The sequence below is a fragment of the Numida meleagris genome, chromosome 8 (assembly GCF_002078875.1).
Source record: "Numida meleagris isolate 19003 breed g44 Domestic line chromosome 8, NumMel1.0, whole genome shotgun sequence".
In the NCBI taxonomy this organism is placed as follows: domain Eukaryota; kingdom Metazoa; phylum Chordata; class Aves; order Galliformes; family Numididae; genus Numida; species Numida meleagris.
The window spans coordinates 3,933,814-3,959,219 of NC_034416.1; the positions used below are offsets into that span (position 1 = coordinate 3,933,814).

The 25,406-nt window shown below is 46.1% G+C and overlaps 1 protein-coding gene across 5 annotated transcripts in view; it reads right to left on the reverse strand.

The window, feature by feature from the left end:
• The window catches only part of GPC3 (glypican 3), a 115,501-nt gene that overhangs the window by 54,446 nt on the left and 35,649 nt on the right, over nucleotides 1–25,406 (reverse strand). For all 5 annotated transcript variants that reach the window (XR_002441612.1, XM_021406405.1, XM_021406406.1 and 2 more), the window contains exon 3: nucleotides 13,611–14,305. Coding sequence is in view for 4 of the 5 variants with exons in the window: in XM_021406405.1 (XP_021262080.1) it covers nucleotides 13,611–14,305 (695 nt within the window). In the remaining variant the exon portion in view is untranslated. The remainder of the gene's footprint in view (nucleotides 1–13,610; nucleotides 14,306–25,406) is intronic.

Consider the following 25,406-nt stretch of genomic DNA (forward strand, 5'->3'; position numbering starts at 1 on the left):
CCCCCCACCAGCTCAGGCTGCCCATGGCCCCAAGCAATCCAGCCTTGGGCACCTCCAGGGATGGGGCACCCACAGCTGGGAAGCAGCATACGTGTGATGCCCCACACCAATCTGAGCACTACCTTTAGGAGTGTGAGCATTCTGAAGCTAATTCCTAGAAGCTTTCTGGAAAAAAAAATTAAAAAAAAGCTAATCGGCTCTCCCTTGGAAGATGAGAGCGCACCAGACATGCTGGATACCTGCTGCAGCAGCTTCCCATCCAGACCACAAGCTGAGCTCTAAAGGACAGCTTCTTGGATTTGACCTTTGCTTAAAGTTTAAGTAGAGTTTCCATTTGTCTTCTCTGTGAACTCTTCTGCTTATAGATTCATTCTCCAGGAAGAGACAGTACTTTTTTTTTTCCTTCCTCCCCCCCAACCCCAGGGGATGGCCTCATTTTTAAAGATTTCCTCCTGCAATCCTCTCCACTCTCTGCAGTTCACATATGTCATTTTATACCTATTTCTGAGTTCCCTTCGGGAGAAGCCACGCATTAAACTGAAAAGCGATTAACTACTGTAAGTGATTTGAACACAGCCTCGGAAAGGGCGATTTGCCACAGAACGCAGCTCCGCTCAGAAGAGACCATCAAAGAGCTCGAGAAAACGTGCTGCCTTGGGAGGAACCCACAAAGCCCTGAGCATCATGCCACACAGGAACCTGCTTTGGCCACTCACCCTGAGAGCAGCAGAGCAGCTCTGTGCCCTGGTGCTGCCTCCTCTCTGCTCGTGGCTTTTTCACAGCCCGCCCTGCTAAATGTCACATGTATCATTAGCATTATAAACAGGGGACAAAGGCATTCTTTATCTTCAAAGTCACCATAAAAGTGAACCTGAAGTCTATTACTCAAACGCCACGACAGAAATCAGCTTAATTAAATTCTAAGGGGCTTAAGACAAAATATACATTGCGATGATGGGGGATAGAACATAAACTTTTTAATAGTAGTAGCCAAGCCCATTTGCCATTTCTACAGGTGTAATAAAAATGCTAATGTATGTTAATGTTTAGTCTGTGGTTAATGTTTTGTCTTGTTAATTTCCCCAGGGCTTTTATTACTGATTTAAATCTGCCACAGTGCTCAAGTGATTGCGCCGCTTCCACAGACTGTGGCCCACTCAAACCAGTTCTGATTAACAGAAGTGAATAAGCATTTAGCTCGGACAAACATTCTTATACTATGCTTGTAATCGCTACATACATTTTGTCAGGAGGATGTGAAAGAATTCCCCACTCCCTCACTCTTCTCACAGCAGAAAATATGATTATGGGCATAACAGTGAATCTACAGCCCTTTATTTTCGGAAGCACGTCATTATGAAGTAACGACCGCTGTGGTTTCACGCGCTTGAGCAGGAACACAGTGTGACAACATCAATGATTTCTGCCCACATTTCTCTAACATTTCTCATTAGTAGAGCGCTGCTGTTAATCAACCCCATTGCATTGCAACCCGTGATTCAGACATCACCTTGCAGGGATTGCATAAGACAGCCTCCTGACCGAGCAGCCAGAGAAGTAGGGAACAACCTGCCCTCCACGCTGAGCCGAGTGGTGTTCAATAATGCATTCCCTTTAAATAATGCAGCACTAAGATGTGTAAAATGCACACAAACACTAATGCTTAGAATAACAGTGCCTGTCACACCAGCGCGGGCGGTGCTGGGGGATTCCTGCAGCGCGTCACCTGGGGGCCATCGCCTCCAAAGCCCTGTGGACGTTGGAGGTGTAGAGGAGGGGCTGGTAAGAAGGAAACACAACCGTGCACTTCATTTTTCACCATATCCTCCACTCAAGAGTGTCACAAGATGCTTTGCAGAGGCTCAGTGCTGCAACAGCAGTGCGGGTGCACGGGAGGACCCATCTGCACCCAGGTTCAAACAGGGGACTGCCATGGCATTCCCATTGCAGCGTGGCACCCCATTCCCAGCAGCACCCAACACTCCATATGTACATATACCAACACATCCATCCAGCTCCCACCCTCACTGACCCAACTCTTTTGCTGCACCGATGCCCTTTTGCTCAGAGGAGCCATGACCTCTGTTGGAGCAGAGCCCTTTCAAGTGTGCATAAAATAATGCAAACAAGATGTTTCTCCTTCCTAGCGCCGCCAGTATGCAGTGTTTAATCCACCAGAGAAAGCTGCTTTGTGTTTAAGCAAAAGGCTGTTTATTGTTATTTATAGGTAGAGAGGAAGTTGGACTAAATGATCACAGTTGCTCCTTCTGCATTTATAATCTATGACATGCAATTAAAGCACAACTTCTGAAGTCAGCATTTCCCTCTAGTGTTTTGTTCGTTCCATGTTTAACACAAAACAGAGTATTTGCTTCTTATGGGCAGACCTGGGCAGCAGACCGCAGGGCACACGCTGGTGCACCGGTGCAGCGAACAGTAGGGATCAGTCAAGCAAAAAACACATTGGCTTCATTCTCAGAACACGCTGATGCAGTTTTCCCAAGTGGAGACACTTCCTGGAACTGGGCCCCATAGCACACTAATGTACCCATTATGTTTTTAAGTTAGATCCATGCAGCATGATGTTTCTTAGACAACCAAGCCTCGGCTTTATTCCTGGAAAGAGGAACAGCCTTGCCTGAAGATGAGAACAGAGCAAAGAGAAAACATAACAACAACAACAAAAAAAAAAAACAGGAGTGAGCCAGGCCAACCGAAGTCATGCTGAGGAGCAGAACTCAGCAGTGCACTGCTCACACCACCTCTGCTGCACATCCTGGCAAAGCCCTCCTGCTGCAGAGAGTTACCTACTCCAATTCAACAGGCCAAGAGGCCAAGCAAGGAATTGGTTTGAGGGGTGGCCAGTTTCCACCAAGAACTTCCCAAGTTTCTTTCTGCATCTCTACCTCTTGCACAGCCACCAGCACTGGTGAAAAACAGCATAGGATGCACACACAGCAATCACAGCATCATTAAAGCTGGAAAAGACCTCAAAGATCACCAAGACCAACCCACCCCACTGTGCCCATTCCACATCCCCCAGTGCCACATCTCCACAATTCCAGAACGTGGAGGGCTCAAAGCACGTGAGGTGCATTTGCTATTTTCCCCTCACTCTGTTAATAGGTTTCCTTTGCAGATTCACATGGATTTTAATATCACACTGCCTTTTTTTTTTTTTTTTGCCTACAGCACTACAGAAAGGAACAATCAGAGAAATAAATTCCTAGTAGCTTAATTTAGAGAGGAAAAACAGATATCTGCCGTCAGTCTGGGACATAAGGCAGCAACCTGGAGACAGCCTGGCAGAGGTTATTTAAGAGCAGCAGTGTCAGCTGGGTTGCAAATGTGGTCAATATCCACTGGTCCAACTTGCTCCCTACAGCCTCGAGCAGCGATTCAATTATTCTTTGAGAAATACATTGTTGAATAATTAAAAAGTTACTGCATGACATTTTTTCTTTAACCAGACTGATTCAATTTGGGAAGTATAAAGCCATTATAATGTGTCAGCTAGCAATTAGCTACTGTACACTGTTTGTTCTTGAATATAATCTTTGGGTAGAAGGGTAATATTCTCGGAAACGCAGCATTAACTTGTTCCTCAACGACTTTAATATGGCTCTTTTCAAATTACTGCTCATAAAATCTCAGGGAAGAAAAATCTACTGATGATATCCCCATCTCCTTAATTAGTTCTCTTTCTATCAGGAATCCAATAGCAAGTATAACATTCATATAAAACAGAGCACGCCAGGCTTCCTGCTAAGGCTGCTTTAACTGGTGATATCGAAGCAGGTAACAAAGAACAGTCATTCTGTAATACATGCAGGTCTGTGCTCACAGGTATACGCAGCTTTTTAGATTTATACTTCAATAATCTCTTGCACCAAATCCCAGAAGGTTTTCAGGCCCCAGACAGTACTTTTTGCTATGAAACACCACCCTGGGAAGGGACAGTGGAGCTGTACAGAAAACCCCTCCAGCTCCAAAGCACTCAGTGCCCCCCAGCAGGCCTCACACCCATCCCTAACAGAGGGATGTAACCCCACTGGCTGTAATTCTCCCATAGGATGGACCCCAACAGCCACCTCTCCCATTCTCAATACCAGCTTCAGCTAAAGCAACAAGTCCAGAGGCACCGAAGCTCACCAGATCACCTCTGGTTTTTAAGCTGCTCAGCATCTTCTGCAAAGTGATAACAACCACTGGTTTCCCAGCTAATCCCGGAGCACCACCAGGATGTGCTATGGGGGCATGGGATCCTCCCCAGAAGCACCTCCCAGCCAAGGGGTGCACAGGGCTGTGCTCACAGCCACACTGCAGCCTCCTGGGGCACAGCCTGCAACAGGAGTGCGGTAATTGTTAGTGGCAGAAAGTGGTAAAAATCACTCAGCACAGCAGGGATTAGTTGCAGTAACATTAATCCATCCAAGGCCAACGAAGTGCTCAGGAAGGCCCTGTGTTCTTTCTTCCTTCACAAAGATCTTGTTATTCATCTTTTGATTTCTCCTGGTTTTGAAGCTACCAGATGCATATTAATTCTTTTTCTTTTTTTCACCCCTTTCCTGACAGCAAGTTCTGTCTGATCCAATTAAAGGTCAGCACAAGATAATTTACCTTGTCTGCCGTGTTTTGGGTAAAAAGACTCCTATTAGATTTTTGCTCGTGATAAAGGAATTACACTCTTCCCAAAGACAAATCAGGCTTATTGAAAATGTAAATCATTAGAAACATCTTTATAGAAAATATCTTCAGGGCTTTTCCTTAAGACTTTGTTGTAACACATCTTGCTCTTACGTGCACTGCGGTTAGTACAATTGAATTACAGAGTGACTTACAGCAGTAGATTAGGTTCTGCTTGATTGAGAATATCTTTATAATGGAAATCGGTGTGCACTTTTAACCTTGTTACAATACTGCCTTATATGTCTGATTAATATATTAAAGTGACTCATTCCGCAATAGGCTGCTTGCAGACAAGTGGAATGAGTCTGATTTTTAATCGTCAACATCAGTAAAGGTGTTGTGAACTGATGGCTGGAACTTGATCATCAGAGGCAAATTCCAATCAATTTATATCCAATGATGCCAAAACAAGGGGCAAAAGCACTGGATTGGAACAGATCAAATATTTCCACTGCATTTTTGCATGTCATCTTCTCTTTTTACTCACTTTGCAAGCTTTCGCAACTCAAAGAGATAAAAATTCCGCAACGAAGACTCCTGCTAGATAGTGCTCCTGAAGTGTTTTCTGGTTCCTAAGCAGTAATGTACAATGAGCTCACACTGGATATTAGGAAAAATTTCTTCTCAGAAAGAGTGGTGAGGAGCTGACACAGGCTGCCAGGGAGCAGTAGGTTCACTGTCCCAGGAGGTGTTCCAGAACCATGGTGATGTGACACAGAGGGACGTGGTGATGGGCACAGTGGCGTGGGGTTGGACTTGGGGATCCTATAAGTCTTTCCCAGCCTGTATGATTCTTTAATTCAGAGCAATTTTTACCATGCAAATCCTTTTGGCCCCATCAGTTCTGAGCTCCCGGTGTCATTTTGCAATGGCTGATAGTCAGAGCACCCCAGTGTCACATCCCTCTGTCCCCACCGTCCTCAAGCAGCTCCCTGCTTCCTGGGCTGTTCACGCAGAGGAAGGATGATGGAAATACCAGCACAGACCACTGAAAGAGCATAAGAAATAGCTGCTTTCTGGTGCGTTGGAGGGCAGTTGAGTGAGGTTGATTTGTACCGTGACACAGATCAATATGTGCCATCCAAGAGTTAATAAGCTTTAGAGAGAAGTAAGTCAGTCATCCCCAAATTATCATCAGAAACCACTAGGCTCACTCGCTTCATCCCTCTGCAGGTCAGTGCCTAAGAGCATCATCTCTACCACAGCAAAAGAGAATTAGGTGTGAAAATTGATTAGGTTAGAAAGATATACCTGCATAAAGAATTGCTACATTCACCAGCTGCTGGTTGGATTTCTCTTTTTTCGCCTCTTCAAACAGAAATAACTCTGCCACAGTGACTGCAGGCTATCAAGGCAGCTTTCTGCAGCTTCTCGCTCAAATGAGCCTTTCACAGAATAATGCAGTTAGCAGCAAGCTTCACCCTCATGCATACATCTGAGAGCAGGCCCTGCACCCTCAGGGACTTATTAGTGGGGGAACTCAACAGGTAGAGACAGAGAAGGGCTCTGGTTTGCTCTGCAGCAATGCTAAGAGGCCAACAGGACAGCTCGGACAGCAGTGGACAGCTGAAATACTGGCCTCATCTCTTGGCAATTTTCTTCCAGTTAAACGTATTGGTAGATGGTACCTTTTGTGCCCAGTACCTCCAAGCTACTTCATAATAAGATGTAAAAATGATACTACGCAGAGCTCTGAGTGCACACTGCATGCTGGCAGGGAATTCAAAATGAAGCGAGTACTCATCACAACCATGAACCTCATTTTCTGCATTGCAAAACAAAATGCAGCTGCTCTCCCTGGGTGGCTCTGGGCACTATTTCTGCTTTGCAGAGGACCACTTTTAAGTTTCTGGTTTGTTCCTGGTGCATTCATCAGCATTGCTAATGGGGGAGTTGGTTACAGTCGTAAGGCAGCAGCACTCACGGGGGGTTACTGTCACTGGAAGTAAACTCAGAGCAGTTAGCATGAAGGATGCCCCAGGAGTGACCTCGGATGGAGTTCCAGGTGGAAGCTGCAGTCATGGATAATGAGGCCAGAAGAGGGTTTAGCACAAACAGAGTAACTAGATGGGTAATTGTGAGCACGAGCCTGGCACTGCAAGGCTGAGTAGGGATACAGTCTTTGTAAAGGAAATGGAGCAGAATACATTTTGCAGAAATTCTGGATGAGAAGCAAGGGAGTCGTGTCCATGGGGGTGATCCTTGGGTATTCTCTCTCTGTTAAAACAAACACATCCAACCAGCTTCGACAAAGTCTCAGACAGCTCCCAGACCCCCAGTTAGCATAGAGGGCACTGGCTTGTCTGAAGGGATATTCCAGCTGGAGCTAAAGACAAAGCAATGCAACTCATGCTGTAGAAGCATCTTCCTCAGGACCAGTCCATTTTGCCATGCTTCAGCACAGGTATCCTTCTGGTAAACCGGATCTGGACCTCAGAAAGAAGCCTGAGCACAAAGCTGGCTTGACTGAGAAGAGGCAGTGAGGAGGTTCAGCATCATGCGCAGTTGCGAACACATCTTCAATGCCCCAGACCATTGGGAGGAGCAGCTGCTGCAGCCAACGCTTCTTGCAGGTGGCAGAAGCCTCAAGACACCCAGAGGGGTTTTTCTGACACTGTGATCTTCAGCTCAGCCTGAAACTCATCTTTTCCCCACCTCAAATCCAATTATTTCAAGTCCTTGCATTATGCCCTTGATCATTACCATTTATTATAAATTGAGAGTTTGAAACTTCAAAGCCTAATCCCAGCACCCAAGGAGCAGAGACATTCATACACCCTTTCCTGCAATACACTCTGGCTTGGGTGACATGAGCACCAGCTCTCTCCTTTTCAACATCCCAGGCATCCCATGTCCAGGAAGGAGAGAAACTGGGCTCTGTGCAATGAAGAAAGCAGTGTAACATTGCCCAGCTGTATACCATCATTTCCAACAGTTAGGACAGTTTCCTCTGCTAGCTCTTAGTTCTGATGTCAGGGCACAGCAGGACCAAATAAATATCTAAACATTTGGGGGAAACCAGTTGCACAGCAACAAAGCATCCCCTCCGCTCGAACAAGAAGCGGGCCAAGTCCCAGTATGCACAAACAGGTACGCAGAGCTGTTAATTAACTTGCACAAACCTGTGCACTTCTTCTGACTTCAGAAGAGAAGAGATGGGGGGTGTCCCACCACGTGCATTGTGCCTGCATCGCACCCAACGCAGCATCTGAAATGAAGTCAAGCCAGGCTCAGTGGGCGCCCTATGCTATTCCCTCCCATAAAATGCAGCAGCCTTAGAAAACTCTTTTTATGGCACAGACCATAAAGTTGCCACCAGCTGTGTGATCTGCCTCTGACTGAAGTCAATGAAAAGATCTGTGTGAACTTCGGTGTGAAGTTGGGTTTGGCATCAAACACGTTGTCAAAGGATGCTCCCCGTGCTGCAGGGAGGAGGGGGCACTGCCAGCAGCTGCCTTCTACTTTTAATTAAAAAAAAAAAAGCATCACTGCAAATTCCACTGAAATGCCACAACACGCCAGAGGCTAGAACACGTCCAGTTAAAAGAACAGATGAAAAGCAATAAAAAAAAGGAAAAAATAAAAAAGCTTACAAATAGCAGCAAAATCAAATGCTACTTTAAATTAAGGCCACATTGACATCTAACGGCATCTTCCCCCAGCCTCACACCAACCACGTCTGCTGCATCCATCTAGCAGCCCCACACAGCCCTGCACTCCTTCCACCATGGTCAGACCCAATTCAGTGATAAATTCCCCCAGAGCCTCACCTTGCCCTCAGCACTGGCAGGAGGTACGGCAGCATGCTGCTGTGCCCATGCTAGAGCCCAGGAAAACGTAGGCAAGGCTGACCAACGCATGAGGTGCACTGAATCCTCTCAAGGAAAAGCCTTGTTAGCAGCAAGTTAATTAACAGTGTGGCAATAATGAGCTCCTTCCCCAGGCCAGGCAAGGGGTGCAACTTTCAGTAGGCTGAGAATAACCTCTGAGCTTCACTCCTGCCAAGGGGCAAGTAGTGGCCAAGAGCACCCATGCCAAAGCCACTCCCAAGAGCAAGCTGCAGACTCTTTACTCTGAATTCTTTTTATTTGCTTAGTGCCAGCCAAGCCACCAGCAACATGGGAATGCATAGATCCAAATCAGTTCAGTGCTTTGCTGCATGCTTCCCCAGCTATCAGAAAATCTCCACTATCTGAATCTCTTCAGACAACTCATCATAATACTCCCAATGAATTTTCACAGGATACTGTCCTTGGTGACTGGCTTTATTCCCACCTTGCAGCAGGAACAGACTCTTGCTCGCACCTTGTCAGGCACATTATACCACGTATCACAAGATGGGTAACAAAAGTACACAGTGAATGCACCTTGGGATAGCTGAGCTGCCCCGAACTTACCAAAACCCAAGCCTCACTGTATTTAGCTTTAAGCAAAAAAGGGAGCTGGCCACCAGCATTAGGAGAACAGCCAGAGGATTAAACTTTTCCGATAAAGAAATGGAAAATGCAGAGGCAGTGCACCCAGCTGCCTATCCCATAGCTGTGCCGCATTAAAAGTACAAAGAAACCCATCTCGGCTCTCAAAGGGAATGACTCTGTGAACCATGCTGTCATTTCAAAGCTTTCCTCTGAAGCCTCTCGCCAGCCCCAGTGCAGAAAGAAATCCATTAGCAGATAGGAAAATGTGGCAGGGCTCCCTGCTGCCACCCAGGCAGTGCAGTTCCCAGCAATCTGCCTCCAACAGCAGCACACACTGCACCCACCCCAATGGGAACTGAATCACTGGGTATGGATACGGGGCATTCCCATCCCTGCCAAAAGCTCCTTTACTTACATACGCTTGAATTTCACTCCTGCACACTGACAGTTGCTGCAGACAGAGCCACACACCTGTGCTGACTGTGAGGGGAGCAGCAGAGACTCAGCAGCAGTATCAGCCCATGGATTTGCATTTGCACCCAGAGATGCAGATCCGATCGGTTTTCCAGTGGTAGGCTTGTTGGTGCTTTACATAATTTGCTATGAGTCTTGTAAAACTAACCAGAAAGATCTCACACTCCTTTGCAGCCTGCTCTCATTCCTAGATTTGGTTGTGCTACAAGCACATCTGCTCCACAGCATGTTCACATCCAACCTCAATTACACCACCAGGTACAGCTCCCAGATGCATAGTGCAATATAGCTTGCAAAGCTGAAATCTGAACCCTTCACTCTGCTGACTTACACCTGGAGAGCACCCCCCACCTCTGGGTGCAAGAGGTGCCTGGAGCCTCAGCCCCAGCCACTCACCCACCTATTTTCACATGGGTCTCACCAGGCTATGAGCTGCCTCTTGCCCACTCTGCTATGATGGGTTCAAAATCCTGATGAGTTACAGGAAGGAAAAAAAGCACTGGGGAAAAGTATTGACACAGGTGACTGTCTGTCAATAATCTTCACCTCAACTCTGCAACCTTACAAAATAGAATTGCAGCACTGGCTTTGGGTAGGAGACCCCAGAAGATGTCAGCTGTGTGACACCCAGACCTATCGTCTCAGATGCACTTTCTACAAGGGAGAAAGCCCCAACTCCAAGAGGTGTGAGGGTTGGATATTTCACGAAGTTTATTTGTGCTGCATCAGATTGTCTTCGTTTGTGGTAGGAAGCATGGGCTGTCTGCAATCACTGCATTCACGGTTAAAATAACAACAAGGGAGGGAAGCATCAGGCATGTTTTCAACACAAACTCAAAGCTCTAGGAAGAAGCAGTGCCATCAGAGTCATACCAAAATCCCAAAAGGCAGACAAGGGTGGCAGTGTTTATGTTCAGGCTATCTTCCCATAGGCATTGAAGATAAGTTCTCCATAATCCAGAGGATTTTCATGACAAATAACCTGTCCTTATGCTTCTTAACATACAGTGAGTTGAACTTCGCCTACAGAAACCATCACACCAAGGTCAGAAATGAAGCTGGGTTGATACAGAAAGCCAGCACAAGAGCAAAGTCTCACATTTTCAAAGAAAACCTCTTGTGGCATTTTAGGCTTTGATATGACAATGGTATCTAAAGCCAATCATATTTACAGGATAACAGCAAATACAACTGTTTGCTTCCAGCTATATACTTTGAAACCCAATATGTGCCAATAAATTTAACAGAGAAACTTTCATTCCAGCACAGCTACAAGAGATTGCATTCCATCACTTAGGGGCAGGGATATGTACCTCAGATCCCAACGCACACAGACCAACAGAGCTGTGTTATAACCACCAGCTCCCCCATCACTGCCCCATTCCTCTCTGAGCAGCTCACAACTCAATTGTAAGAAGTCTCTCTGGTTGACACAAGAGTTTCAGCTGAGCAACAGCAGTACTTGAGGGTTTAAAAATGCAGTGGCCATTCTCTTTTAGTGACAATCGCTAGACACTCTGCTTGCTTGCCTTGAAATTTTTCCTCTGCACTGCTCTAACTCCAAAACACGTTTAGAGCAAATAAAAGAATCACCCAAGTATTAAATAATCAAGAGGAGCTATGCTTAAGTACCTAACTATAGATGGCACTAATGAATTCAAACTGTTCTATCAAGTACGAAAGCAATGAATGGTTTTGTAATGCTCAGTGACTTCTTTTTTAATCTTAAAGTCAGTCAGTTTATATTCTGGTTTGGCAAAGGACGGGCACATAATGGCTCCACTGCCATGGCTTGCGTTGACTTCAGCAGTGCACTATCTACTTATCCTCCCGCAAACATATTCTCAGCAGACAGATCAAGGTCTCAATATTTGGTAATATAAGCAACAGCCCTGTCAAAAATGCATGCTTAACGTTGTGCTAATAAAAGTACAATAGAAGAAAAACTTGTCACTCCAGGATCACACAGCAACACATGCTGCCAGTTCTCACACGCGAGTGTAGCCCAGCTTCCTGGAGATTTGGTCCCTGCATCTCTCCCAAGCAATAAGGAGAGCTGCGTGTGCCAAACTACCCCGGGGCTGTGAAACCACCCAGGTGCCACCACACATCCATGGGCTGTGAAACAACATGGTGACACATCTCAGGCAATCACCGAGCAAAAGTGGCACAGGAAACAGCAGAGAAGAGAGATGCTGGCTGAATGCCACAGAGCTTGAAATCCATAATCCGATACATTTCCAAAGCCCCAAAAAGATAAGAGTTACTCACAGTGCAAGTACTACAATGACCTACATAAACACAGATCTTTTGTAAACAGGAGCCAAGAGTGACAGAAACAAGCATGCTTCCTTGTTAGCTGACAGATTTTAATCATCACTGGCTTTAAGCAAAGCATAACACCTTTACCCCCACCCTCAGCTCCACACTACCTGCATGGATCAATCTCCTCTGCAAAACAAGCATTATGTTACTACATTCCATTTGTCCTTGGCGTTCAAACAGAGCAGCAGCATTTTCCGAACAAGAAAGCCTCAGTTTCTCAGGAGGCTCAGAAATTCACACAGTGTATTTTTAAAGCATCAGGTCTCTCCTAATAAATAGTAAATAACCTCACTCCTGGGAATAAACACAGCCCATAAGTGGAATGAGTTACCAAAATGAGGAAAACCAGACCTCATTTAGTACATTAGAAGGCACAGATGAGGGATATGGTTGGTGGGCATGGTAGCGATGGGTTAATGGTTGGGCTAAATGAGCTGAGAGATCTCTTCCAGCTTTAATCATTCTGATTCTAGATACGTGCCCCTACTTGGAGGTACATTTTAGTAATGTTAAAAGAAGAAACAGTTTTCTTTCCTAGCCCAGCCCACAAACCTTGAACTATAGACGGTCTCCATCCATCTCCCAGGATGCTCAGCACACTGAGACAGAGCAGCCACCAGGCAATGCAACTCTGGCTCCTGCTGCACTATATGTGCAAGGAAAAAATACAAGTTCTAACCCAAATGAGCGAGGATTTTCCTTTCCCTGGTAGTTTTAAGTGCAGTCCCCAAAGCACCAGGGAGCCAGGGGACACCCAGAAAACAGGACCATACTCTAAGAACTACCCGAAGTACGCAAAGCACCCAATGAGAATTAAAGATGCTGGAACATCTCAGGTCCTCATCTCCCATCCCACCTACAAGTCTGATACCAGGGCAAATCCTGGATTGCAGTTCTGAGCAACATAAAAAGAAGCAAAAACCTAATGGCCTTAAGTTGCACCAGGGAAGGTCCAGCTTGGATATTTTTAAAAATTTCTTCTCAGAAAGAGAGGTGAGATATTAACACAGGCTGACAAGGAGCTGGTGGAGTCACTGTTCCCAGAGGTTTTCAAAAATAAAGCGTAGATGTCACCCTGAGTGACATGGTTTAGAGCAGTCACAGGTAGGGGCTAACGACTGGACTAGATGATCTAATTGGTATTCTGCTCACAAAGAAGTGAAATTCTTAGCAGCATTAGACAAAGTATTTGCAGCTAGGCCCATAGTCACATACAGAAAGAAGAGCTGAACTCACCCAACTGGTGAAGGGGTTCTCTGACCACACAACACTTCTCAGGAAGCAGCCCAGGTCCAAGAAATACTCTCCCTTCCATGGCTGGCCCTTATCTGAGCCCAGAGGGGCTCCACCCTGAGTCCACCCATTCTGGTTAACTAGGGAGCGCAGGTGCAAACTTTGCCTGTGCTCTTTGGGATGGCCACACCTCTTCACCAGGTGCTCAATCACCGGTTCAAGCCATGACCTAATAGTTTCCCTACAGCTGACCTTCCCAATCTTAATGATTCTGTGATTCTGATGCCCAGTCCCCACAAACACCAGTTTCAAGTGCCCTGAAAGGTTTTAAAAAATCAGAGAATTGAGAGGAGAGGAGAAAGGAGCTGGAAATCTGAGCCCTCAGAGATTGTTGGCTGTAGGAATGGGGTAGCCTGGTTTCAGTACACAACCGAGCCCTGCTGCGGCCAGGAACACAGAAAACCAACTCACGGTTGCCGAGAGCTTTCCTCCATTCTTCTGCACGTAGATGACCGCATCCCGCACCAGGGAGAAGAGGTTCAGGAGGACGTGCTCCATGTCATAGACACCATGCATGCCCTTGGTCAGCCCCTCCAAGGAGCTGATGTACTCTCTCCAGTGGCGGTCGATTTCTCCAACCCCTGCCAGGCACCCGTAGGTCACCACACCGCAGTACCCGGCGCAGGGCTTGGCCAGGAGCAGCCCCTGGCAGTGTGAGCAGTACCACATCTTCAGCAGTGCCCGCCCACACTCCTTGCTGAGCTTCAGGTGGTCGGTGGTGTTTATCACCTCGATCCCCAAGTTGAGCGCCTGCAGAAAGACCCGCGTGGCCTGAAGCGACTTGGACACCTGCGTCATCATCATCTTTGGGTAGTTACCAAAGGCCTTGAGGTCTCTCCTGGCTGCCCGCAGGCATTCAGTCATTTCTACTGAGGGATCTGGGAAGCCAGGATTAATCAAGTGAGAGTAGACCAAAGGAAATAAACTATCAAAAAATTCATTTATCATGTCATTAACGCTGATGTCAGAGCCCAGTATGTACAGCGAGACATCCGTGAAGAGTTCTCCAACAAACTTAAGAGCTCTGGGCCCCATGCTCTTGTAGTGGCTCCTAAACATGCTGTTGGTGAAGTTCCTCGCGTGCCGCACTACAATCTCAAAGGCTTCTGCAAAACAAAACAAAACAGGTGATTAGGAGATGAGCTCGGAAACAGGGAGGATAACATCAGATCCCAGTGCTGCTGCAGAGGCTGCTCCCGTCCTGACCAGTGCAGGTCAGCAGTGCCTGCTGCAGTACTGATCATCATCAGCCATTTGGATATTAGGAAACATTTCTTCTCAGAAAGAGTAGTGCTGCATTGGCACAGGCTGCCCAGGGAGTGGTGGGATCATCGTCCCTGGAGGTGTTCCAGAGCCATGGAGATGCGGCACTGAGGGACGTGGTTATGGGCACGGTGGGGGTAGGCTGGGGTTGGACTTGGAGATCTTGGAGGTCTTTTCCAGCCTCAATGATTCTACGATCCTATGGTTTCCAGGAGAATGCCCACATCCTTTAAGCACGAGCTGCATTTCAAAATTGCAAAAACTAGGATCTAGTTAACATTTCAGTTTTTAAAGAAAATATTAAATATATTAAAGAAAAGGGCTAGACTGCAATTTCACTCTCTCCCTCTTCTATATTGATTTGAAATTAACAGGAATTCTATCTTGAGACAATTTAAGACAGAGATAAATGTTTGACAATCTACACAGTGTTCAAAATCAGGAAACAGTAAATGCCGACGTTCCATTATGAAAAGTAAAACATGTAGGAGTTTAATCACAGAGGAGATTCAGACCCAGCTGGTAGCACCACATGTCCTCAATGCCAGCTGAAAGGCCTCTGCAGCTCCTTAGCTCTCCCAAATCCACATTTTATCTGCCCTGGATACGAGCAGCCCTGTGGCTCAAAGTGACGCTGAGCCTCCGAGCTCACGGGTCGCTGACAATCTCAGCCGTGTCACTGTGGAAACATGCACCCAGGCTCGATTTGCATGGAAATTATTCATGTTCAATAATTAAAGGGCGCGTTCAATTTTTAAAGCCGTAAGTTTCATTTTTTTCTCTTTGTGAAGTCAGAGATGCAGCTGTGCGTGGTCTGACTCTTCCACACGGGGGTCGGGGATCAGCATGGCCACAGGCACTGCTGAGTTCCCAACAGCTCCCAGACCATCCCCAGGACTCCACGCTGCTTCCCCAAGCACACACCATGCACACAGGGACCTGATGTCCCCCACTGTCTCCAAAACTGGCATGCAGAAAGCTATGCTGTGAGCACCGACTGGAACAGAAATGACCAAACACAGCCATTCAGACCATGTTTCCACCCCGCCTGGTGCCAGCAGCCCCACCAAAGCAACAGCAGGAAAGCAGATTCTGGCTGCTCCGCTATAGAAAGTTTTAAAGCAAAAAAAAAATATATATATATATTGAAAAAAAAAAACAACCAAGTTTCTTTAAATAGGGCGCAGGGATTATGAAACTTTTTTTCTCCTTTATCCTCAAGAGCACCAGAATAGCTTTTGCCTCAACAAAGAGCACAAAGCACTTTTTGGGGCAGCGCATTTGACGGTGCCAGGATTCTCATGCTGTGCTCACGGCTCGACTTTAACCTCCTCTCTGCGAGTTCCCTTAGAAAAAGTCATCCCCTCTTCCCTCTCCTCGCTCTTCTGTGCTTTGCAAGTTATCATCAGAGCCGAGAGACCCTTCACTGATTAGAAAAATATTCCAGGCTCCAACGCAAGGCTCCTACAGCGAGGGATGCCACAGAAAGGAACCGAGAGCAACGCGCATCAGAGCAGCACGCACACACGGTCCCACTGCTTCAAGGGTCGTGACATGCACAACGTTTTTCTCATAAAGGTGCCTGAGAGTGCCTATTTCATGCTCCTCGTTGCCTTTGCATATACCCATTAGAGTGTGCAACAGGCACAACAAAGGCACTCGGAGCCTCCTGCTGCCCCGCTAATAAATGGGAGAAATAATAAAACTTCGTCCAAAAAAAAAAAAAAAAAAAGCCTCCCAGATCCAAAATATCTCACCCTCAAATCCCCTGGTGTTTGCTACAAGAACATTAAAACCCAGGCTCCAGGTGCGACCCAGGGCCGTGCTGCAAGCGCTTCAAAGCAGGGGAAGTGTGTGGGTCAGCCCCCACACTCAGGGCTTTGCTACTGGGAAAAACTCATCGCATGGTATTCCTGCGGCCCCAATTGCTGGGGGACAATTCAAGCTTTTATTTCTTTTTCTTTCTTTTTCATTTCAAGGATATTTTCAAACCCTGCCATTTAAAGAAGATGGTCCTCAGCTCGTGCAGAAGCAGAACAAATATCCTGACAGCAGTGATGGGGTGCAGTGTCAGACTCGCACCCATCTTTCAGCATGCAAGGCAGCACAAGGTTCACATGTTACTGCCTCCATCATCGTAGCTGTGCACACACAGCAGAGCTCAACCATACTGCTCTGCCCCAGGTGGGAGGGAATGGCCTCAAGTTTTGCCAGCAATGGTGCAGGTTGGATAGTAGGAACAATTTCTTCTCTGAAAGAGCAGTGATGCACTGACACAGGCTGCTCAGGGAGTGCTGGGGTCACCATCCCTGGAGGTGTTCCAGAACCATGGAGATGTGGCACTGAGGGACATGGTCAGCGGGTAATATTAGTGGTAGATGGACAGTTGGATTAGATGACCTTAGAGGACTTTTCTAACCTAATTGTTCTATGATTCTAACAGCTCAGTGCCAGGTGAAACCAAGGGAAGCCGTGCAGGACATGAGGCAGAGCACCGCCAGCTGCAAAGCTCCATAGCTGTGCTGTACATCTGGTGACAAACTCTGGCAAGGGCGGTTTATTAGGGCTCAAAAAGGATGCGTGAAACAGTGCAACCCTTATTCCAGAGCGCATTTATCAGGCGACAACGGAAAAGTGTGGGCTAGTATTATTGTTCCAGCAGGACACCCCTCAAGCACCTGGGGAGGATGGTCAAGAAGGAAGGACGATGCTGTGTCACCGTCACATTGGCACACATGGGCAGATTCCATCTCCACTGGGATTCTGTGGCACGTGAATTCACGTGTTCCTAACTCAATCACTGCACCCTCTTCAGGTCCAGGTTTCTTCAGGTTCAGGGTTTCAAATGGCCAAGAGTCCCATACACTTAAAATAAACGCTCAGCCACAAAAAACCATACCACACACACTTCAGCATTCACAGATGGAAATTCCAATGTCCATCGAGAAAATCCCCCAAGTTTTGCTTTTTGTAAGCTTGCCAAGACGTTTTCTGACATGGCAATTGCTGTGGTACCGCTGGGAAGCTGAGAAAGCAGCCATAGGAATCCACATGTGAGTGAGCTCTGGAGAGAGAAATACTTCTTTAATACCCCCAATGAAGCAGACAGCTTCAGACTCATGGAAGCAGCCTGTATTCCTGAAACACACAAAAAGGAGCTCACCAAGAGAGAAACAACTGTTTGCAATAATGGCCTGGCTGCCACAGGCACTGCTGGTGAGACGAACTGCGAGTCATTTTTCAAACAGCAGGTAATATTTATTTACAAACTTGGAAGAGGTTTGCAGTATATTGAGCAGAAAGGAAACAAAGCCCAAGAGTTTTTCCCCTGGCAGCAGTAAGAGCAGACTCCAGATTTGTTCCTTTATGATTTACACTACTGTGCAAGTTTTTAACAACATTATCTGGAGACAAAAGCTCTTCTAGGCAGCATAATTACTTTTGTCTGTAGCATTACAAAGCCCATCAGATGGTGCCACTGCTGCTCTTACAAGGTTTGTTTCTCTGAACACATTTGGAGCTTAGGAAATGGGTTTTTCCCCCCTCAACTATGAGGCAGCCTCTTGGATTACTTTTGCAATACTGTCATGATAAAATTTATGGACTCGAGCTCCCAAGGATTATGAGATTAGCTTCAAAGCATTTGTAATAGAAATCAGAACAGTTTAATTATTCTGCCTTCCCACTTGTAAGCCATCGGGGCTCACATTTTCTCCCTTTGCTCCATCACCATTAGACCAAAGAGGAGAGGTCTCTGTTCATTCTCCAGACCAGAGGGGGCTCCTTCCTCACCGTGCCCTCTCATGGGAGCCAAGGTAGAGGCTTCCAAAGGCAGAGCTGCTCTTCAGCCAAAGCCATACCATTTTGTCAACAGAGAGCATCTTCTCCTAATTATCTGTGCCCATCAAAATGCCAGGCTCAAAACACATTTATTTTAATTGTTCAGCTTATTTACTGCCCTGGCATTTGGAAATACACTCCCTGAAGTTTTTCATAAAAACACTGTATGCTAACTCCTCATTAGACCCACTCCAAATGCCTCAAGAACAAGCTCCCATTACACTCTAGGTAGTTGCCTGACTGCTGAGCAATTAGTCACACTGCGGCTCACCTGTTTATTATTAATATCCCGCACACAAAACCCCCTAATGTCAGGGCTCCAAGGTGCCACACTCCACATGAGCTTCCCAAGAAGAACTCCCAGGAAAGACCTCTTGACAAATGACTCCTCACAGGAGAAGTCTTTCCAGGAGCTTTGTGCTTGAACATGCATCTGCAGCACTGTTGATTAAATATGGGTGGCATATCTACTGTATAATTTGTTTTTCGGAGCATCAAGTAATATTCTGCTTTGTGCCTTGACAGATGTGCGAATGCTTAAGAGATTCTTGAAAATTTAATAAAGACAAAGTTAAAAATGCAAACAGTCAAGGCTGGCACGAGGGGAGGATGAACATGATTCTTTATCAAAGCCAAGGGGAACAGGGGGAATAAGGGCAGGCTCAGCTGAAGGCGAGGAAGCACAAGAAGGAAAGGCAGGGAGGGATGTATGGGGCTTCTGCATCAAGAAAGTGGCTCACTTTTTAGGGGTAGTGAATAGATGGCTGGACATTCACTGTCGCAGTTCTATTGGGTGGTTGGGGCACATTTCTTGCATCCACATGGGACCTTGTGCTTTAACATTAAATCCAAAGATGTCCCACCCTTGAGTTCAGTTAACCCAAAGGAAGTGTGGTTCTGAATCCAGTTTGCCTGGTAACCTGCCGGACAAACACAGGGTAAACCCCTCCCCACGCACCCCCTACCCACAGCCCGGCAGGTTGGAGTTGGACTAGATGATCTTAGAGGCCTTTTCCAACCTCAGTGACTCTATGATTCTATTTGGAAACTCTCGTTTGGAGAAGATGTTAATCTGCCCCTTCCACTTGTGCAGAGGGCAGTGGGAGCACAGGGCTGGCAGGGCTCGGGGTCAGGGACGAGCATTTCTCTTTCAGCTGTACACAGAAATATGCACACTCCCAATATTTCATATCTTCCTCTTTCCCTCTAAAGATAAAAAGTTAATTAAACCAATCCAACAGGATAAAATAAATCACCGAGAGCACCAAGCCTCTGTTATGTTGTAATTATATCAATAATATCCTCAGAACTAATGTCACATCACTGGGGAACTCTCACCTTTGCCATTTTTACCGCAAATATTTACACTGTGATTCACATCACTGTTCTCTCTCCAATTTGTTGAAGAGATGACAATCTCCATCCACTAGTGGGAAAAAATAAAGGTAAAGTGCCCAGGAAACCAGCTCTTGGTCAACCCCCAGCCACACTTCTACAAATTGGAGGCTCCAGCATCCAAAATAACAGTATTATAAAGACCGCAAATAAGAAGCATGCCTCTTAAATGGATGAAACGTGCTTGAAACAGAGGACAAGCGATTCCATAAATTCCATCTCAAATTTACAAGGTGAGTATCTAACAGCCAACTCTTCCTAAAACAGAGGGCACCAATATGTGCACTCCCTCCATTTATTTTAAACTACCAACTCTTCCTAAAACAGAGGGCACCAATATGTGCACTCCCTCCATTTATTTTAAACTAAGATGTATAAGCTATTTCCAGCATTGCCTAACTAGCAAATTCCTTTATTCGTCAGAACAAATGAAGATAAGTCAAGCTACTGGGTTAAGTTGACTTGGGAAAATCTGAAAAGACTTTTGGAAGTGCATTGGTCTCCTTCACTTCAGAGCAAGGCAGATCTGAGGCGGGTTTTCCAGGCTCCCTTTCATTTCAGCAGGCTTTTATCGGCCCGTTAAGTCTCCAACAATGGAGAGCAGACTATTTATTTAAGAAGCAAATTCCTTCCTTTCTAATCTCTCCTGGCCAAATTCTCTTTAAAGTTATCTCAACAGTCTGATGAAAAGCAAATGGTAGAAAATCAGTTCTTGATCCCTATAGTAACATGAAGGGCTCGCACGTTTTTAAGGGCACCTGTTGGCTGTTTTTAAAGCACTTCAGCCTCTTACCCTTTATTTCTGTTTTCTGCTTCCTACCTGTGCCCTCAGAACTCAAGAAAGGCATTTGCTCAGCAATGGAGTTAAAAGCAATGAATATTGGTGTAATTTTCTTCCCCTAAAGAGTGGCTCTTCCCAAGACAGAGCGATGACAAGGCTCTCAAAAGCAATTTAGTGATGTCAGGCTGATTTTGTCTAAAGGCATCTCAGGAAGACAGGGATTTCCCGCACGAAGATGAGAGCGTGGATCATTTCAGTAGCCCAAGTGCCATCGCTCCCAACATGCCCCAGACACACAACCCCAGGCACCATCCCCCACCCAAGACCCAAACTCCCAGACTTGGCCCTTTCCAAAAACTGGACCCTACCTCTGAAGTAACTTGAGTTGACCTCCCACATTAATTTTTTATTCATTAATTTTTAAGTGATGCATGGCACGTCCCACGACTGGGACTGGTTTGCTCCTTTCCAAAAGAGAATGTTTTATCATCTCCTTACTCCCATTGTAACTGGAGTGTAGGATTAGAATTTGGCTTTCAAGAAGGCATCTCAAACACCGTTGCCAGAAATCGATCCGAGGCCGCACTGCCCGCTCTGGACAGGCATTCCTCCAAGAACATGAATAATCCCCTGCAAGGTAACGGCACTATTCATCTCTTGAAAGTTCCTCGCAGGCGTAAATCCCTTGCTGAAGAAGGGGCCACGTGCTCAGCCACCTTCCCAGTAAATTAAAATTCAGCTCATTCTTTTTCTAAAGAGAAACACAAGGAGTATTGATCAATAAATTTACCAAAAGTTAGATGGCAGCTGGTCTTCTCAGTAATAGAGCAACCACTCTCAGACGTGGTTTAGCGCATAATCCCTGGATCAATATAAGTTTTGATTTATAAATAATGATAACAAAAGTAGCAAGGACAAATAACGCTTGCAAAAAGTAAACACTTTCTCCAAAGGATGCTTCCAGCATAAACCTCACGAAGTGAAGTCTGCATATTTCAAGGGCTGTGCATGGAAACGACACAGAATACACTGTCTGACACCATTAAATATTCATCCCCAGCACTGCCATGTTCAGACACGTGCGTTCTGCATCTCAGTGCCTCCTGAAGGCACAGGCACATGTCCTGCACAGATGGACACCAGCGATGCACTAGGAACACAGTGGCATCTACCAGCATGAGTTGTAACCGTGGGCAGTGAAGAGGTGGAAAAAGTGGTTCCCTCCCACAAGAAATGACCCCTTGGTAGTGTTTGCTAAGCATACACTTCTATGGAATCTGTTCTTCTGAAGAAAAATTACCAGTCTCTTCCCTTCTGAACACCTCCACACAAGATATTTCCTTACTGCCAGCATCGTGTTTATTATGGAGCCTTTCCTAGGCATGAAAAAGAGGCTGGAGAGGATAATAAATCCCATCACCTGACAATGTTTTCAATTACTCTGCATGTTAAAACGATGCTGCCACAAATAGGTTGCAAGAGATATGCTGCAAAACCTATTAACTTACTGTAAATCTATTCAAGCCAGGAATTCACACCTTGCAGAATTTTACCATTAGTCCTGGGAATGAGTTTATTGCTGGACAGGGAGGGCACAAGCCCATGAGGGTCATTTCAAAGACACATGGCAACATGACCTGGCTGAATAGGAATAGGGTTAGGGTGTTTAACGTGTTAGTGAATCTTTGAGTAGGAGCTTGCACACTTCCCTGTATATTCACCACCAAATAAAAGGGCAGATTTCTTTTTCTAAGCCTTCATATTACTTCTCCTCACTTCCAAACCCTTCCAATGGAAGTGCCGCCGTCTCTGGGAGGTAGCAACAGCAGACATACAGTTCAAGACCTGATTGTATTTATATTTTATATTCACTGAGAAGAGAATATTCAAGGGAAAAGAGCTCAGAATCAAATTCAGAGATTCCCAACCCAATCCTATTCCCTGCCCCAAGCCGATCTGTGCTTGCCAGGAAAAACATTTTCCCTCAAAAAGTTCTTCTTTGTGTCTTCTTGTCAAGAATCAAAAAGATTCATTTCCTGTGAGGTCTGCACTTAACCGACCGGCTTAGGCATGTCAGAGATGGATCCGTCTTGATAACAGAGTAATGGGAGTTGTTACAGCCCCTGGAGGACGAGCACAGCCGGCCCATTTTCTGCTATCTGAGCTGATTGTTTGCTGCTGCTCCTCCGATGGCACCAAGAGAGGGGAGCTCGCATCTTCCCATCAGCATCCACCACTGCCGAGCCTCCCACGGCAGCAATATGGAAGAGGTGGGGGGAAGGAAGGAAGGGAAGGAAGGGAAGGAAGGGAAGGAAGGGAAGGAAAGGAAGGAAGGGAAGGAAGGGAAGGAAGGAAGGAAGGAAGGAAGGAACGAACGAACGAACGAACGAACGAACGAAAGAAATTAAAGCCTGGCAGTCCCAAGCCATGCCCGTACAGCTTCATTACCTGGAGGTGAAAGCTCAACACTGAAAGACCTGCATGTTTGGGACCAGCACCAAGAACCAGTCTGGCTCTTGCTGCAAAGAGGGGCGAGCATCCTCTGTGCAGACTGCATCCCATTCTTAAAATAGGAAATTGTACCCTGATACGAGGAAATAGCATCCTTCTGCACTTGTTAAGCCAGAGTTTGTGCTGAAAAGCCTCTCTCCTTTTTTCCTGCTGCCAATTGGATGGCATTTTATACACACGAGATATCTGAAACTGCAATAAAACCCCAGTGACAATAATAAAACTAGCGAGGGAAAAACAGCTCCTGCTTGGGGCAGCAGTGGGGGGGGATGTTAGAAGTTGTCTGTAGCAAAAGCCATTAAAGTTTGCAAACATGCAGCTCTGTGCAAACTCCTGGCAGACACCGAGCCCCCCTTGGGTCAGACAAAGAGCCCGCGGACGCCAGGGCTGCAGAGCCTCCCCATAAACACTTCCACTTTAAGCCAGTTTAACTGGAAAAGGTCAAGACCAGTAACAGCACAACATGTGTTATCGGTTAAACAAAGTGAGCAGCTATCTGTTAAACAAAGAGCACTTAGACACAAACCAAACCAAAGAACCTCTGTATTCCAGGCACCCAGATGAATCTCTCGTGCCCTGCTGAGCTGCTGTGTTCTGCGTGCTGTCTCCGTGATGTCTGCACAGTGATTCATTCTTTAGCTGTATATGAATAAATCAGCTATCCAGGTAAAGAGAGTACAAAAGTAATGAAAAAATAACACAGGTAGCAACATCCAAAGCTACTAGTGCCACCTACATCAGCTGCCCAGAGTTAGCTGCTGTGTTTCTGATTTCCCACCACGGACCATCATCTCCTTACCCCTCAGTTTGTATATACAGCAGATAAACTGGTTTTCTCCCAAAAAAGCTCAAATGGAGACACATATTAAACAGGCCTCTCACAAGCAAGTCTGCTCTTATCATGTCACACGTTTCCATACTGTGTCGTCTTATGGGTATGGAAATACGGGCAGAATTCAAACCAGAGCATTCTTCACTCCAGCAAATGAGACCTGCAGGAAAACTTCACCTTCAATAGAAGCTGAGCCTATTGCCAGGTGCTGGAACTGCTCTCACTGCTTGCAGAATCTGTTGTAACAGATTTGCAGAGGGGATAATGTAGGATCTCTGTTCAGAATTTAAAACCAAAACAAACTGGGTTCACGCTGCTGTGGGAAAAAGCTTGAAAATGTGACCCACAGTGCTGGGAGACAAGAAAGGCAAATTAAGTGAAACCTCACAATGTATCGTTTTTCAAAATTGCCAATTTTAATGCTGATCGCATTGTTCTCAGGACTTTAATCATGATTTCATAATGCCCCGAGGTTATGGGAACCGAAAACCACATGCTTGTGCTGAAATGAGACAGCAAAACATTCTGCAAATTCATCTTTCCTACAAAGAACACTCATGTTTCACTCCTCATCTTCACCCCCCGCTAAGGCAGAACGTTACCAGCCCCTCAGTGGGTCACATTAGCAAGCTTCAGCTAATGTGAACAACTGCCACTACAAGCTGAAAATCCCTCATGTCTGGGGACTGCTATTCCAGCAGCAACAGGCCCTGCTCCACTTTGTCACCACGCAAACACCCCGAGCAGGGAGGTGTGTCTGCAGCCCTAAGCAGAGCAAAATCAGAATAATTCATCGAATAAATAGAGGTGTCAGTGACACTGCAGAAGGTGAGCATTTCAAAATGTACTTTGACACGGGTTTGACATGGGTTACAATTTTTTTTTTAAAGGTTGGGCTTAAATAACCAGCCTTGTGATAACTGTGCTTGAAGTGGGTGCAATTTGCTGCAATTTGCAGCAGCTGCCCTACAGCTCATGCAAAGGGATCTCAGCCCAGCTCTGCCCCAGTGCTCCCACATCTATGCAGGATCCAGCAAGAGAAAGGCTCATTTCACTAGCATACCTTATTTGGCTGTACTTACAGTGTGTAAAAGAGGGTGGGGGGAGTAAAGCAAAGTATTGGTAACTTTGTTAGATTAAGTGCTTTTTAAACCATTTAAACAAACAGAACATCACTTCCATCCCAAAGCAGAGCGGATTTCTCAGCCCACGTTTCTGCTCTCCAGCTTGCTTTCTCCATCAAGAAAGTGAAGTAGGCAGTAACATCAACAGCAAGCAGAAAGGCTGAACTGCTGCTCACCCTTCACATTCTTGTGCAAACCCACTCCTGCAGCATACTGCTCCTCTAATAGTCCAGAACTGAAGCCTTAAAACCCTGTCTGCAGGGAGAATTAGACTGGATTTATTGCAAACACCTCGTCCGGACACTTGTAAAGCAATTTGAGAGCACCTAATGGATTTAGGATTTAGCTAAATTGGTGCAACACAATAAAGAGATTAAGAGCGTGGTCAATCACAACTCATTGCGTTAGTGCATCCTCGGGAAGCTGCCAGCCACCAGCAAGGTCCGAGTAACAGCTGAGGA